Raw genomic sequence first — 17,181 nt, 5'->3', positions numbered from 1 at the left:
TCACAGCCCTCTACCCTGCCAGGTGACATGGGAATCATAGAATATCAGGGTTGGAAGGGATCTCAGGAGGTCATCTAGTCCAACCCCCTGCTCAAAGCAGGACCAATCCCCAATTTTTGCCCCAAATGGCCCCCTCAAGGATTGAACTGACAACCCTGGGTTTAGCAGGCCAATGCTCAAACCACTGAGCTATCCCTCCCACCCAAGCTGGGGGGGGGGGGGGGGGAGACACAGCACATGGGATGTGACACTGGGTGGTCCCGAGAGTCCTTTCCAACCTCAATAACTGATCACACTGTTAGGTGAGAAAAGCTAAACAGGAGGCAGTTATGCCAACCGAACCAAAGTCAGGCTAAGAGAGGCTGCTGGGAAAGTCTCTGAAAGTAGAATGAAGGAATATGTGTTTAAGTTACAGAGAGTGAGAAAAGAGGGGAGGCCTGCATTCCTGCATTTTTGTACCAGATGTGCTGGGAACAGTCCTTGAGATACAGAGGTGCTGTTTTCCACTCCCTGCTCTTGTGTTTTGTCTGTTTTAACTCCTCGTCTCCTGGTTGACACCCATACCGATAAGAAAGTTAGTGAAGCACTACGATTTGCTAAAAGTTATCTACAATAAGGGGGGTAGATGTGCATGCATATAGAGAAAGAGGATTTTAACTAATATGGGGGGGGGCTGCTTTATGAATAAATCTGTGACGCGATGGGACTGTCTATAAAAACCTGTGAGTTTTGCTTAGAGGCTGCTGGTTCTCTTTGAAGACGGGCTGCTCTCTATTGTTGTGTGCACTCTTCAATAAAGAGCTTTGAGTTCGGACCTTGCTGGTGTTGCCTGTCTCTCTCCGGTCAGACAACGAACCGTGCCGTCTGGGGTTCGAGTCCTTGACAATTTGGCAACTCCGCCGGGACCCGTCTGACTCTCCAGTGTAGGATCAGACTCTAAAAGCAACGCAGCGCGCATCCTCCGGCTTCGAGGAGCCTTGCCAATGATCTGATTCCTGCGTCGGCGATCAGGTGTGTTCTGTGAACCAGCTGAAGCCCGTAGAAATCTAGCAACATCCACCTACCCATTGAGTAGGCTCCAGATCCAGGTCTTCAGGGTTTGAGTCCCTGGAGAGGGTCTTTGGGGTTCGAGTCCCTGGAGAGGTAAGCGATTGCTTGATACTAAGAGTTGGGAATTGTGGGTTTGAGTCCCCTTTCCACCTAGGATGGGACAATTTGGCAGTAAATGCCTGGGGGACGCCCCGTTGTCTCTGATACTCAGAGATTGGAAGGGAATCTCTGGAACTACTGGGTTAATTAAATCAAAAATGAATAATTTATGTCAGGTTCAATGGCCAGCTTTCACCACCCATTTGTCCCCGACTAGATTCATAGATACTAAGGTCAGAAGGGACCATTATGATCATCTAGTCTGACCTCCTGCACAAGATTGGCGAGCCTGTGGAACTTTTTCCACAGACAGGATGGATTCCTTAAGAGATATTTTGGTCGATCTTAGACCGGGACAAATGGATTATTTGTTTGTATGGTATAATTATAAGCCAAAAGAAGGACGTATGGCTTTCAAAGCTGTTTGTATAGAAGAGTCAAGGACGTCCTCTTTCCTCCTCCTTTTCTCATTCATCTCAGGGGTCTCCAGCCCCGCTCTGTGCTATGCCTGCTTCTGCCCCTCCTCCGGCTTACCCTCGGCTTTCTGGCCTATGCCCAGGACCAGTTGCAAGCCTTAAGACAGGACTTCCAGGCAGAAAAGGAAGCACTGGCTAAGCAAGTACCAGTCCTTCAGAGACTTGTCAAAATTTAACCATTTGTGCTCAGGATATGCCGTAACAACAGTGTGTCTGCCATAAGAGGAAATTAAATAGTTAAACCGCCAATTGGCCGTGTGTTCTGTCCAGGTGACAAGCCTCATGGGGGAGGACTCAGGTAGCCCTTGTGAGTGAGAATATTTAAGAGAAGAGACCAGGAGGGCTGGGGGCTAGTTAAGAAGCCCAGCCTCCTTGTGAAATTGGTAGTGGAACAAAGCTGGTGCTCATGGAAGGGACAGTTCAGAGAGAAAAACAGGATTGGGCCCAAGCGGGCAAGCAACAGATAGAGAGATTGGAAAACAGGTTGGAAACTTGGAGGGCATAGTGAAAGAAAAGGAGTAAATAATTACAGGAATGGGAAACTTAAATCCCGGAATAATACTTGGAATGGTAAAATCTGAGTTGATTAGGGTGTCGTTTTGGAAAATAAGCAAGTGATTTAAGGAAAGAAAGTGAGACTTTAACTCTGTAAAAAGAAAAGGAGTACTTGTGGCACCTTAGAGACTAACCAATTTATTTGAGCATAAGCTTTCGTGAGCTACAGCTCACTTCATCGGATGCATACTGTGGAAAGTACAGAAGACGTTTTTATACACACAAACCATGAAAAAATGAGTGATTATCACTACAAAAGGTTTTCTCCCCCCCACCCCCCGCCCCCTGCCCCACTCTCCTGCTGGTAATAGCTTATGTAAAGTGATCACTCTCCTTACAATGTGTATGATAATCAAGGTGGGCCAGTGGCTTGTGTAAGGAGAGTGATAGTGAGTTTGTGTGTGTGGTTTTTGGGAGGGGGGTTAGGGGGTGAGAGAACCTGGATTTGTGCAGGAAATGGCCCAACTTTATTATCATGCACATTGTGTAAAGAGTTGTCACTTTGGATGGGCTATCACCAGCAGGAGAGTGAATTTGTGGGGGGGGGTGGAGGGTGAGAAAACCTGGATTTGTGCTGGAAATGGCCCACCTGATGATCACTTTAGATAAGCTATTACCAGCTGGACAGTGGGGTGGGAGGAGGTATTTTTTCATATTCTCTGTGTATATATAAAGTCTGCTACAGTTTCCACGGCATGCATCCGATGAAGTGAGCTGTAGCTCACGAAAGCTCATGCTCAAATAAATTGGTTAGTCTCTAAGGTGCCACAAGTACTCCTTTTCTTATTGTAAGGAGAGCGATCACTTTACGTAAGCTATTACCAGCAGGAGAGTGGGGTGGGGGGGGAGAGAGAAAACCTTTTGTAATGGTAAACACCCATTTTTTCATGATTTGTGTGTATAAAAACAAACATCTTCTGTATTTTCCACAGTATGCATCCGATGAAGTGAGCTGTAGCTCACGAAAGCTTATGCTCAAATAAATTGGTTAGTCTCTAAGGTGCCACAAGTACTCCTTTTCTTTTTGCAAATACAGACTAACAGGGCTGTTACTCTGAAACCTGTTAACTCTGTAGTTGCTGGAGGGAATTATGCTAAAGAAAAAGAATTTTTGGTTTCTTTGCAGCCATTCTGAAGGGAAAATGGGCCTTTTTTTCAAAGAAATGTCTGTAAATAAATCCAGGCAAAGAGACTATGTGATTGAAATCATTTGGCTATGAAAAATTTAGTCAAATTAGCTAAAAGAACATAAGGGGTTTTATTGGAACTTAACCACCCAAATGTATAAAGGAATGTAAATATATAATGCTATTTAATTAAGATCCTATTAGACTCTAAGGGGCTAAAATAGTTGGTATTTTCCTTTTTAGAGTTGTGTGTTGTGAAAACAGGAGTTAAAAGTAAAAGGCAATTAAAAGTCTGGTAAAGTTTATTGTGCCCTTTTTAAAGTAAACATCTTTAAGTTGTGGGTCCAAAAGCAAGCCGAAAAGCATTTGTTTTAATGTAAATTACCTAACTGATAAGGTAAAAGCCACTGAAACCTGGGCTGCCTATGAAAGAAATACAAAAAAATATGGGTAATTCCTCTGTTTTGCCTGCAATTAACAAGGGTATTTATATAAAAAGGAAATATTTTAAGCAATGACTGACTGCCCAGAAGGGGTAGATCTATGTTCTTTTTGTCTTTCAGAAAATCAGAGAAAACTGATGCGAGATGAAAAGCAATTCAACATATCATGAATTTACTGGCATAATAGGAATTCTGTTCTGTGTTCTATGTCCTGTCTTGTGGTATTTGTCTTGTGGCCAGAATTGCTGTGTTTAATTTTTCATAGGACAGTTTAGTTTAAAACTAAATAGAAGGGTTAAATTAAAATGCAGATACTTGTTTTATTCAACTTGGAATACAAAGTTTTTGGATAATATCAGGAAAATGTAATATACTAATTTTTGCTTAAGAAAGAAAAATAAATTTCATTGGCCAGATCTTTTAATTGAAAAAAAATTGTTAAAATTCACACACCAACAGTCTTTGGAAGCAAGGACATGAAAGGTTAACCCACTCCCCATATTATACATGGGATCCTTCTGGCTACCTCAAATTGCTAGCCAGAGGGCTGGGGAGGGAGGAAAGCTATTGGACACCAGAGGTTGTACCAAGTGGACTCCTCAAAAGTGGGTGTGCTTGTCCTGGCTTGTTGCTCCAAAGCTCTGTAATAAAGTCATTTTACTAGAAGGGTGTATCTGCCATACATTGAACAATAAGACTAGAGTGCTGTATAATGGGCAATGTATATGTGTTCATTTTTGAACAAAGGTGTGTGAGTGGAAAGTGAAAGTTTCCTTTGCAGGTTAATAGAAGCCAAGAAGGGGAGAAGAAAAAGAACGGAGGATGAGCTAATTCAACGCTGTAGCTGGGAGGCTCGGTCCAAAGATAAGATGCTGGCCTGCCCAAGGACACCACTCACAGCTAGGATTTGGCTGACAGCCAAGAAAGAAGGGAGCTTGAATGTGCCCAAGCAGCTGTGAGATCTGCAGAACACTGCCAGACATTAATGAAATGTGTTAGGTCTCTGTATTTACAGGTGAAAGAAGTCCTGCTCCAAGGATCCTGAGCAAACCTGCCATTTGTTAAAACCAGGTGACTGGGTCTACATAAAGGTCCATCAACGAAAGACTACTCTGGCCCCATGCTGGAAAGGCCCTTATTAAGTCCTGCTAACTACCCACACTGCTGTGAAGTGCCAAGGACTGACTGCCTGGACCCATGCTTCTTACTGCAAAAAGACCCCCCCACCTCAAGATGACTTCACTTCGACTACTGATCAGCCTGTCCCTCCTTCTGGGTTTTTGTCTTTCCTCCTTTTGGACAGCAGGGGAAAGGACAAGGTGAAGTGCCAGGCCCTACGCTACCAGCACTCCCAGCTACCTTCGAGACACCACTGACTTCCTGAGGAAACTACAATCCATCGGTGATCTTCCTGATAACACCATCCTGGCCACTATGGATGTAGAAGCCCTCTACATCAACATTCCACACAAAGATGGACTACAAGCCATCAAGAACACTATCCCCAATAATGTCACGGCTAACCTGGTGGCTGAACTTTGTGACTTTGTCCTTACCCATAACTATTTTACATTTGGGGACAATGTATACCTTCAGATCAGCAGCACTGCTATGGGTACCCGCATGGCCCCACAGTATGCCAACATTTTTATGGCTGACTTAGAACAACGCTTCCTCAGCTCTCATCCCCTAACGCCCCTACTCTACTTGCGCTATATTGGTGACATCTTCATCATCTGGACCCATGGAACAGAAGCCCTTGAGGAATTCCACCATGATTTCAACAATTTCCATCCCACCATCAATTTCAGCCTGGTCCAGTCCATACAAGAGATCCACTTCCTGGACACTACAGTGCTAATAAACGATGGTCACATAAACACCACCCTATACCAGAAACCTACTGACCGCTATTCCTACCTACATGCCTCCAGCTTTCACCCTGACCACACTACACGATCCATCGTCTACAGCCAAGCTCTGCGATATAACCGCATTTGCTCCAACCCCTCAGACAGAGACAAACACCTACAAGATCTCTATCAAGCATTCTTACAACTACAATACCCACCTGCGGAAGTGAAGAAACAGATTGATAGAGCCAGAAGAGTTCCCAGAAGTCACCTACTCCAGGACAGGCCTAACAAAGAAAATAACAGAACGCCACTAGCTGTCACCTTCAGCCCCCAACTAAAACCCCTCCAACGCATTATTAGGGATCTACAACCTACCCTGAAGGATGACCCAATACTCTCACAAATCTTGGGAGACAGGCCAGTCCTTGCCTACAGACAGCCCCCCAACCTGAAGCAAATACTCACCAGCAACCACATACCACACAACAGAACCACTAACCCAGGAACCTATCCTTGCAACAAAGCCTGTTGCCAACTGTGCCCACATATCTATTCAGGGGACACCATCACAGGGCCTAATAACATCAGCCACACTATCAGAGGCTCGTTCACCTGCACATCCACCAATGTGATATATGCCATCATGTGCCAGCAATGCCCCTCTGCCATGTACATTGGTCAAATTGGACAGTCTCTACGTAAAAGAATAAATGGACACAAATCAGATGTCAAGAATTATAACATTCATCAACCAGTCGGAGAACACTTCAATCTCTCTGGTCACGCGATTACAGACATGAAAGTTGCTATATTACAACAAAAAAACTTCAAATCCAGACTCCAGCGAGAAACTGTTGAATTGGAATTCATTTGCAAATTGGATACAATTAACTTGGGCTTGAATAGAGACTGGGAGTGGCTAAGTCATTATGCAAGGTAACCTATTTCCCCTTGTTTTTTCCTATCCCGCCCCCCCCCAGACATTCTTGTTAAACCTTGGATTTGTGCTGGAAATGGCCCACCTTGATTATCATACACATTGCAAAGAGAGTGATCACTTTAGATAAGCTATTACCAGCAGGAGAGTGGGGTGGGAGGAGGTATTTTTTCATGCTTTGTGTGTATATAAAAAGATCTTCTACATTTTCCACAGTATGCATCCGATGAAGTGAGCTGTAGCTCATGAAAGCTTATGCTCAAATAAATTGGTTAGTCTCTAAGGTGCCACAAGTACTCCTTTTCTTTTAACCTCTCCCTTGTTCACTGACAGAGCTAACCTGTATTGCACTGCTAGGGAACCTGACCTGGAAAAAGGTTCCCCAGAAGCAGACAGCGTCGGACTTTGAGGGAGCTACGCACGTTCACCCCACTGTAAACCAGGTGAATCAGAAGCAGACGACATCTGTGCTCAAGACAAATGGACTGCCACCCCTTTGGGCGACCTGAAGCTCTGGCTGCAGCTAAAAAAACCTTGAGTTGGTGGTGTCCTCTCAGGGAAGGATGGCCCCGTTCTCTAAGCTGGGTTCTTGTATTGTTGATCTGTAGGGGGGTTGGGACTATAGAATCACACAGTTCTAACACATTTATATGTCTTGCCCATGAAATGAAATCTCGTATGCCAGACTTACAAAACACTTCATGCTGGGTGTGCTCATTAATACCAGCACATAGCCAAAAAGTTCTTCCCATGGTTCCTATTCCCCTTAGTGCAATGAATATGACCTGGATTCCGTCCTGGAAGAATTCTTCAGGCAATTGAAATATTACCTGGGCTGATACCGGCATCTCTGAAAGCAGGTATCTAATAGTTTGGAAACGAGTTGGTCAATGGTGCCTCTTAAGAGAAGGGAAAATAGCTTTGGGTAATAGTGAGTGCACAGCCTACTTTAATGGCACTCATTTTGGGAGTAAAAGAGGTCCTAATATCTCTCTCCTGGATGGGGCAACCTCTTGCACCTCCGCATGGTATAGATTCATGGGTAACAAGTGCAGTCTGCATGGGGAAAAACATTTTTTGTATGAAGGACATAAGTTGATTGAGCATTACGTTATAAATTGAATGCTTGGGTATAACCTGCCAACTCATACTATGTGTTTATGTTCCTCTAACGCCTCCGCGGCTAAATTCTCCCTCCTCCCATCTTGGACCGGATGGTACGAACGTATTAATAATACCTGGTCCAAAGTCACTCCTACCCTTTTTGGAGTATACTGGGTGTATGGTAACAAGGCATACTTAGCCCTCCCTCCTTCATGGAGTGGATCCTGCTACTTGGCTTGGTTAGAACCACCTGTAGTATATCGCACATGTCACCCTAAAGGGAAAATCAGAAATGTAAGAGGGGCTGAGGAAGATGCAAATGACTCTCACCCCCTTACTTGGTGTGCTCTCAATGACTGGATGGGTGCTTGTGCAGGATTTGTCTTCGCCTGTGGAGGTGCCACTTGGAATATTGGGGAAGGAGTCATGAGACTTCAGGGAGTGTTGGAGATGATGGCAAATACTACTACCGATGCCTTGGTAGACTTGGCAACCGAACAAAAAAAACTAAGGCAGATGGTTCTTCAAAACCACTTGGCATTAGATATTTTGCTGGCCTCTCAGGGAGGAACATGTGCATTAATTGGGCAAGAATGTTGTGTATATGTTCCGGATGTTTCAACGCCACCTGGGAAAGAGCAAACCACCTTATGCAAGTTGCAAAAGACCATGGAGGAGAGCAAGTCAACTCATGGTGGGGCAATTTGTTCAATTGGGTTCCAGATATAGGTGGCTGGTTACATAACTTGCTTCGCAGTGCCGTTGTAATTGTTTGTGGCCTAATAGTTTTGTATGTTATGTTAAGATGTGGCTGTTGGCTAGGTACCAAGCTGTGCCCTACCAACCAGTGATTGGTACCCAGTCACTACCTACAGAGGCCAGTATGGCACTCTGGGGACAAAGGGGGGACTGTTAGGTGTGAAAAGCTAAACAGGAGGCAGTTATGCCAACCGAACCAAAGTCAGGCTAAGAGAGGCTGCTGGGAAATTCTCTGAAAGTAGAATGAAGGAATATGTGTTTAAATTACAGAGAGTGAGAAAAACGGGGAGACCTGCATTCCTGCATTTTTGTACCAGATGTGCTGGGAACAGTCCTTGAGATACAGAGGCGCTGTTTTCCACTCCCTACTCTTGTGTTATGTCTGTTTTAACTCCTCGTCTCCTGGTTGACACCCATACCGATAAGAAAGTTAGTGAAGCACTACGATTTGCTAAAAGTTATCTACAATAAGGTGGGTAGATGTGCATGCATATAGAGAAAGAGGATTTTAACTAATATGGGGGGGGGCTGCTTTATGAATAAATCTGTGACGCGATGGGACTGTCTATAAAAACCTATGAGTTTTACTTAGAGGCTGGCTGGTTCTCTTTGGAGACGGGCCGCTCTCTATTGTTGTGTGCACTCTTCAATAAAGAGCTTTGAGTTCGGACCTTGCTGGTGTTGCCTGTCTCTCTCCGGTCAGACAACGAACCGTGCCGTCTGGGGTTCGAGTCTTCGACAACACCCACTCCACACCCTGCTTTATCAGATGTTATATTTACAGTCTGTAGCCAGCTTCCCAGCCCAACTGGCGTCTGGGGAACGCTGCAGCAGGCCCTGCCTGCAGCTGCTCTCCTTCTGACTCCCTACTTTTCCCTCGCCCCCCAGCACTTCCTTCCTGTTTGCTTACACAATCCTAGCGACTGGGGATAACCCCCCACTCACTGTATCTCCCCTCCATTAACTGGCCTCCTCTGCCAACTGTCTGACCAATGCGGTCCCAGTGAATCGGTACTGGTGGAGAGGGTGCTGAGTTAGCCCAACAGGAGACAATGTCAGACCATGTTGTTACTAAAATACAGTGGCTTCTAGAATTGGCTTAGGGAACCCCAGCTGGCTATGCCTGGCCTACACTTGACCCACTTCACCATCCAGTTGACCGATGTTCCCACCCTTACCCTAAAGCTTCCCAGTAGTGTGCTGGCACAGCTGCAGATCCCTGGAGCAAGACTAGAGCGCTGACTAGAGAAGTGTTGCCTAGCGAATAGAGGACCAGACTCAGGAGGCTGGAGTTCTCATCCTGGATCTGCTGCTGTGTGACCTTGGGTGAGTCTGATCCCATCTGCTTGCCTCAGGTTCTCCAGCTATGCAATGGCGATCATGAGACTGAGCTGCCTTGTGAAATGCTTTGAGATCTACCAATGATGAGAGCTAGGAGTTATTATTTGCAGTGTGTTGCTGTAGCCATGTCAGTCCCAGGGTATGAGAGAGACAAGGCGGGTGAGGTAATATACTTTTATTGGACCAACTGCTGTAGGTGAGAGAGACAAGCTTTCAAGCTTACACAGAACTTGTCTTCAAGTCCAGGAAAGGTTCTCAGTGTCAGCTTATCTCCTTCACCCACAGAAGATGGTCCAACAAAAGGGATTACTGCATCAGTTTAAATTCACCCACAGGTTATACCAGAAAACACTTTCCCATGTAGAGCAGGCCTGAATGGGAGCTGAACCATTTGGAAAATGAGACGCATGGAGCCTGGCTTTCAAGTGCTCAGCACCCTTGAGGCTGGATGCTCCATGAAGTCAACTAGGCATTTTGCTGATGCTAGCGATTTTTACATGGGAGATGCTCAGATGTTACAGTGGTGAGTGGCAGGAAATGATGCTAAGGTAGGGAGGTAAACAAATATGTGTGGGGATGGGGGGATGGATGGAGGGGTGCGTGTGCAGAGGGATGTCTGAATGATGTCTGGTGGATAGATATGTGTGGGAGTGGATGGCAGATAGGTAGATAGATATGCGTGGGGATTGAGGGGGTGGAGATAAGAGAGTGGATGAAGCAGAATGGGGATGGATGGAGGGAGGAGGTGGGGATAGGGGGTGGGCAGAGGAGGGGATGGGAATTGGGGATGGATGGACAGGGTGGGGGTGGATAGGGAAGGGGGTGGACAGAGACTTCGAGATGGATGGTCTAGATTGCTCTGCACTCAGCATTCTGGGCCACTGTGCAAATTTGGCCCTCAGCGGACGCTGAGTCCTTTGGAACATTCCAGCCGGGCTGTTGGGGGCGGCAGCACGAACATAAAAATGGCCACACTGGGTCAGACCAATGGTCTGTCTAGCTCAGTATCCTGTTTTCTGACAGTGGCCAGTGCCAGGTGCTTCAGAGGAAATGAACAGAACACGGCAATTATCCAGTGACCCATCCCTGTTGTCCAGTCCTGGCTTCTGGCCATCAGAGCTTTAGGGACACCCAGAGCAATGGGTTGTACCCTGTCCATCTTGGCTAATAGCTATTGATGGACCTATCCTCCATGAGCCTATCTAATTCTTTTGTGAACCCCGTTATAGTTTTGGCCTTCAAAACATCGCCTGGCAATGAGTTCCACAGGTTGACTGTGCATTATGTGAAGAAGTATTTCCTTTTGTTTGTTTTAAACCTGCTGCCTATTAATTTCATTGGGTGACCCCTGGTTCTTGTGTTATGTGAAGGAGTAAATAACACTTCCTTATTCACTTTCTTCACACCCGTCATGATTTTATAGACCTCCATCATATACCCCCTTATTCATCTCTTTTCCAAGCTGAAAAGTCCCAGTCTTATTAATCTCTCCTTATAAACATGCTGTTCCATACCCCTAATAATTTTTGCTGCCCTTCTCTGTACCTTTTCCAATTCTAATATATCTTTTTTGAGATGGGGCAACCACATTAGTATTCACGATGTGAGCATACCATGGATTTATATAGTGGCATTATGATATTTTGTGAGCTTTTTTTACTGTTACTGCAGATTGAATGGATGTTTTCAGAGAACTATCCACAATGACTCCAAGATCTCCTTCTTGTGTGGTAATGGCTAATTTAGACCCCATCATTTTGTAGGTATAGTTGGGATTTTCCAATGTGCATTGCTTTCCATTTATCAACATTGAATTTCATCGGCCATTTTGTTGCTCAGTCACCCAGTTTTGTGAGATCCCTTTGTAACTCTTTGCAGTCTGCTTTGGACTTAGCTGTCCTGACACTAATTTTGTATCATCTGGAAACTTTGCCACCTCACTATTTACCCTTTCCCAGACCGTGGATGAATATGTTGAACAGCACTGGTCCCCCAGTACAGATCCCTGGGGGACTCCACTATTTACCTCTCTCCCCTGTGAAAAATGAACATTTATTCTTACCCTTTGCTTCCTGTTTTTTAACCGGTTACTGATCCATGAGGGGACCTTCCCTCTTATCTCTGACTGTTTATAATAGCAAACAACACTTCTGATTGCTCTCCTCCCTTCCTCAGAGGAGAGTTTACACAGGCTAGGGAGAGAGGCAGACAGGGAGGGGTGCAGGAGCAGAGGGACGCCAGGCCAGGGACCCTGGGGCCATGGCACAGTGGAGAGGGAAGGGGGGTTGGGGTGGAGAGAGAGATGAGTGCCTTTGTCTGGGATTGCTCCACTTAACTGCTTTAGCATCCAAATGGGCTGTGCCCTTAGCATTTCTCTCAGCTGGATGGGCCCCATTGTTCCCTATAGGTCTGGGATGACCCAACCCCACCCCAGTAGTCAATGGGAGTCTGGGAATTAATGGGGAAACTCCCATTGACTTTAAGGAGCTTTGGATGCACTGCACCTTGAGTTGGAAGCCAGGGGAGTCTGGGCCCCAGGGCCTGCGGTTTTCACATATAACAGAAGTCACATGCTTCATAGCTCCTGCAGGCCGAGCTCCTTGTAGACCCAGTGGCTTCTTGCATCCCTCCATCCTCTCCCCCAACCCCAGCTCCCTGGATTTCAGGGACGCTCTGCATCCCACCTACCCCTTGCCAGGAGCCCTGTGTGCCCCCCATTCCCACCTTTCCCTCACCACCCCTGGGCTCTACATACCGCTTCATTCCCCCCATACCAGGGTCCCCCATTCTCCCTCAATGGCAGGGGCTGTGTGTACCCCCTAATTCCCCATACCAGCATCCCCCATTGTCCCCACCTACCAGGGGCTCTGTGTGTCCCCCATTTCCCTTATCTGCAGCAGTCTTTCCCATTCTCCTCCCATGGCAAGGGTTGTGTTTGCCCCCTTATTCCCCTCTTCTCCCATTCCAGCGTCCCTCCCGTTCGCCCCACCCTCCAATGGCTATGTATGCCCCCCATTTCCCTTGTCTCCCCTACCAGGGTCGCCCATTCTTCTCCCATGGCAGTAGCTGTGTGTGCCTCTCATTCCCCCATTACTAGGGTCCCCCATTTCTACCTTCCATGCCAGAACATTAAAAACAAAGCACAAGGCCCCTAATCCTGGAGAAATATGCTTAATTTTACTATTCTCTCTGTGTATGTGTGTGTGAGAGAGATTAAATTAAGCATGTGCATAAGTGACCCTCACCCTGGATGTTTTTCTGAAAGCTCCAGCACCTGGTGTCCTGGGATTAGGTCAGACTCAATTTGAATTTTTTAGAAAGCAATTTTTTTACCCTTAGAGTTGCTGAGGAAGGCTTAAGAACGTGATCCAAAGTGCCCACTAGGGGCTCAAACCAGGAGGCAAATAATATGAGCCCCAAACTGATTTTTTTTTTTAAATCATGAGTTTAAGTCCCGTGACTTCTTTGAGGCCTGACTCCTGATTTTTCAATGTTTGGCATTTGTGACACTACTGGTGTTAGCAGGTGGGACGCCTTTGTTTGGATTTAACCATCCCCTACAGTATTAAGAGCCTGGATGCTGGCAGTATGTCTACACTGCGATAAAAAAACCTGAGTCCAAGTCAGCTGATTCAGGCTTGCATCTGCGGCTTCAGGGCTATAAAATTGCAATGTAAACGTTCAGAGTGAGGAGCCCTACCCGAGACCAACCCCACTGTCTACAATTACACAGCAATTTTATAGCCTTGCAGGCCGAGTCAGCTGACCTGGGCCCATTCTGTGTCTTTTATTGCCGTGTAGATGTACCCTGGGAGTCAGGGAGTGAAACGGGTTAAACTGACTCATCTTTTTGCATTGTACAGAAATTAAAGGGCAGAAATGAGGTGTGTGTGGTGGTGGATCACCAAGATTTTAAAAAGCCCCATTAGCTTTAATTATTGCAAGGGAACCCAGGGACAGAGTTTTATTTTGAAAAATATGATTGCTCCTAGATTTCAAGGCCAGAGGGGACCATTCTGATCATCTAGTCTGACTTCCAGTATAGCACATCAGTGGTGCCTGCATCCAGCACATGCTTTCTGGCTATGCTAGAGCAGACCTGTTAGAAAGAGACACCTGGTCTGGGTTTAGAGACTCCAAGTGACGGAGACCCCATCTCTCAACGGACAGGGACGCTCACCCCCTTGTGAGATGTTTCTGTGGTTAATGACACTCACTGTTAAAAACCCAAGCATTATTCCTTGTCTCAGTTTATCTAGCTTTCTCTTCCAGCTGTTGGATCTTGTTAAACTTTTGTGGGCCAGACTGAAGAGCCAGAAATCTCCCAGGTAGGCCGTATTGCCAACCCAAAACGTTCAAAAATCATGAGTCAGGCTCACCAAAAACCATGAGATTGGCTTTAAAATCATGAGATTATGTACAAATAATAAATATTGGTGTTCTTTTAATTTGCCTTCTGCTTTTTGAGCCTTTAGGGTGCACTGGGGTCACATTTTGAAGCTTTCTCTACCACCATGAGGGCTAGATACTTCATCTGAAGTCTGAAATCATCACGTCTCCACTTGACTCCAGGAGCTGGGACTTTAAGGAAAACAATCATTGTCATGAGACTCATGACAAAATCATGAGAGTTGGCAACACAGTATGTAAGTACTTATAGGCCATGATCAAGTCACCCTCACCTGGTACCCTTCCCTAAAGTTAGTTAAATAGATAAAGCGTCTTTAATCTCTCACAGTGAGACAGGTTTTAAAGACCTAGAATTGTTCTGGTGGCTTTTTTTAAATGATTGCCAATGGTCTGCTTCACAGCCGCCCTTTCATTATTTGTAAATCAAAGTTCTAGTTTTGGGGAGAGTGTTGAATTCAGGGGCGGGGGGGCAGACTTTGCTCTGGCTGAATCTGGAGTGAATCCGGAGTGACTCCACTAAGCTCAGTGGGGCTGAATCCTGCTCTGGGTCAAACCAGAGTGAACCCCGAACGTCTCCACTGAGCTCAGTAGGGTGGGACTCTGAGTTGGGTCAGATTGGAGTGATTCTGGAGCAACTCCACTAAGCTCAGCGGGGTGGGACCCTGTGTTGGGTCAGTCCACAGTGAAGCCAGAGTGATTCCAATGAGCTCGGTGGGGCTGAACCTGCTCTGGGTCAGTTCACAGTGAATCTGAAGTGACTTCATTAAGCTCAGCAGATTCATTAGAATGCCTTGGAGTCACTCCGGATTGACTTTTGCCTCCACCTCCCCGTGAGGGAAGTGGGTTTAGCTTTCTGTTACAGACAGCAAGCAAGGAAGACCTCAAGTATTTTGGGAGGGGGAGATGCAGCCCCTCCCCCCTCCAGGAGGAGAAAGGAACAGGGCCGCGGGAATTTAGGAGAAGGTAATTGGCTTCATCTCCTGCCAGTCATTGAGTATATGTGAGGTAATTCATGAGATGATTGGTTCTCTCTCCTGTCCGTCCCAGCATTCTTCACGCCTCCTCTCGGAGCTTGGAAACCTACAGGGCCTGCCCTATGTTAATCAAATAAGTTCCCGCCCTTGGGGATAGCTTCGGTGGATTATTGGCCTCCAGACCCGTCAATCACTGATGTTTCCGTTGCCATGCGGAGGGGCGGAACCTTTTTAACGGATCATTCTCAAGCGCCTTTCATACTCTACACAAACGGGCATGCCTCGCCGAAAGCGGATTCGCTCTCATCTCCTTGTCTGTCTCTGCCTATCTCGCCGGCATCGGGCAAACGAGGGAGCGGATTGGCCTGCCTTCCTGTCATTCTCCACACCTCCCCTTCCCTCTCCGCTTGCGCTCCGAGTCCCGCGATTGGCGCAAACCCCAGTCTACCGTCCTTTCTCCCGCCCTACACAGAAACATAAGGTGACGTCCTCCCCCTCCCTCCCCCCAAGACGGGTGGATTGGCCGGTTTGTCTGATCCTCCCTGTCCCAGGCCCGCCCACGGGGATTATCTGAGCGCTGATTGGCTCGGCTGCTGCAGCCGTTTCCCCGCCCACCCCCGCCCAGGAGGAGAATCGACGGCGAAGGACGCGCAGCTGCGGGGGGCCTTGTCCCTCTCTAACTCTCTCTTGCAGCGTGCTTGTGCGCGCGCAGCTCCCCTTGTCTCAGGCATTGTGCAGCGGGGCCTGAACGCTCCATTGCCGTTAGCAGCAGCAGCAGCAGCGGCGGCGGCGGCGCGCGCGGGCGGCCCTCCCTCCCGGTGAACGTTCCGTCCCCAGCGGCGCGCGCGGCCCTCCCGGGGAACGTTACACCAGCGGCGCGCGGGCCCCGCGTGCTGCTGGAGCCGGGAGAAGCGAGGAGCGCGAAGGGGGGAGCGGCCGCCATGTCGGGCTCGGCGGCCTCGGCCGAGGCGGGCGGCCCCGGCGGGGAGAAGCGGCCCGAGGCGCTGGAGCTGCTGGAGAAGTGCGGCGTGTGCCGCGAGCGGCTGCGGGCCGAGCGGGAGCCCCGCCTGCTGCCCTGCCTCCACTCCGTCTGCCGGGAGTGCCTGCGGGCCGAGCCGGCCGCTGCCGCCGACGGGGAGGCCGCCAACAACAAAGAGGGACAAGGTAAGCGAGGTGGGCGGGGGCTTGCATGGGATGCCTTGGTCGCGGGGGGCTGGCGGGCCGGCGGGACTGGGTATTGGGGGGTGCAATGGCGGGGGCTGCCGGGCCGGCGGGACTCGGTATGGGGGGCGGGGGGACTGGGTATGGGGGGGCTGTGCAGTGGGGTGAGGAGTGGAGAGAAGGACGCGCCAGGCTCAGGTAGGAGGGGCGCTCGGGCCCACGGGTGTAGGCGAAGTGGGGCGGGGTGCTGTGGAGAGCAGAACCAGTTTTGTACACGAGGTGGCCAGATTGGCTGTGCAGTGGGGAGGGAGGGGGCTGTGCAGTGGGGGCAAGGCCTAGGCTGTGTGGAGCCCATGCGAGAGTGTGGGAGTCCAGGCTGGGGGGGATGGTGTGAGGGCAGGAGACCTGTGTAGGAGGTGGAAGTGTGGCACTTCCCTCCAGCCTAGGGAGGCCCCTGGAGTTAGCTGGGTGGGGGAGGGGAGGCCTGCCAGAGGGTCCCTGCCTGTGGCAGTCTCACCCAGCTGCTCTTTCATTTCTCTCTCCAGGACAGCATCTTCCCTCAAACCATTGCTTGAACAGGCCCCCAGCAAGTGCCCTTATTCTCTCCCCAGCCTCACCCGCAAACTGTCCTCCCCACGCTGACTACAGCCAGCCCTCCCCCCCCCCCCCCCCCGTAGTGCCTTATAACGGTGCCGCCAGCCTGCCCTCTCAGTGCTCGGAGGAGTGCCCCCGAACCTGTTCCCTCAGTGACCCCACACTGACTCTCAGTGCCCTTGAACTGTGGCCCTGCCTCCCAATCACCCCCTCAGTGCCCCCAGACTGGCCCTCAGCTCCACCACCCTTTTGCCTATGCACGGTTGCTTCTGGACCTCCCTAGCCCTGTTCCCCC

General features: G+C 48.4%; 2 protein-coding genes across 5 annotated transcripts in view; both read left to right on the top strand.

The window, feature by feature from the left end:
* Positions 1 to 300: 300 nt before the first annotated feature.
* On the top strand, positions 301 to 9,140 carry LOC311511938 (uncharacterized protein). Of its 3 annotated transcripts, none has more exons than XM_084612904.1 (3): positions 301 to 1,143; positions 4,766 to 6,542; positions 6,877 to 9,140. In XM_084612904.1, the coding sequence occupies exons 2-3, from the start codon at positions 5,185 to 5,187 to the stop codon at positions 6,950 to 6,952; spliced, it is 1,434 nt and encodes a 477-aa protein (XP_084469030.1). In that variant the 5' UTR covers positions 301 to 1,143; positions 4,766 to 5,184; the 3' UTR covers positions 6,953 to 9,140. The 3 variants fall into 3 exon arrangements, with proteins under 3 accessions (XP_084469030.1, XP_084469029.1, XP_084469028.1); XM_084612903.1 differs by having other exon boundaries at positions 4,532 to 6,542; XM_084612902.1 differs by lacking the exon at positions 301 to 1,143 and having other exon boundaries at positions 4,094 to 6,542.
* Positions 9,141 to 15,781: 6,641 nt separating this feature from the next.
* TRIM28 (tripartite motif containing 28) overlaps positions 15,782 to 17,181 on the top strand; it is a 53,553-nt gene continuing 52,153 nt past the window's right edge. Inside the window, exon 1 of one of the 2 annotated variants that reach the window (XM_084612897.1) lies at positions 15,782 to 16,295. In XM_084612897.1, coding sequence (XP_084469023.1) covers positions 16,073 to 16,295 — 223 coding nt within the window. In that variant the 5' untranslated portion in view covers positions 15,782 to 16,072. The remainder of the gene's footprint in view (positions 16,296 to 17,181) is intronic. The other variant, XM_084612898.1, reaches the window with a different exon arrangement.

The sequence above is a fragment of the Lepidochelys olivacea genome, assembly GCF_965140295.1.
Source record: "Lepidochelys olivacea isolate rLepOli2 genome assembly, chromosome: 23".
NCBI classification, from domain to species: Eukaryota; Metazoa; Chordata; order Testudines; family Cheloniidae; genus Lepidochelys; species Lepidochelys olivacea.
The sequence above is the reverse complement of the archived record's forward strand: the minus strand, read 5'-3'. Positions and strand labels throughout refer to the sequence as shown.

Excerpts from the sequence above, each read along its gene's own strand:
- LOC311511938 (XM_084612904.1), top strand. The coding sequence starts at position 5,185 with ATGGATGTAGAAGCCCTCTACATCAACATTCCACACAAAGATGGACTA. Across the intron at positions 6,543-6,876 it reads TGGCTAAGTCATTATGCAAG|AGCTAACCTGTATTGCACTG; the intron begins GTAACCTATTTC and ends GTTCACTGACAG.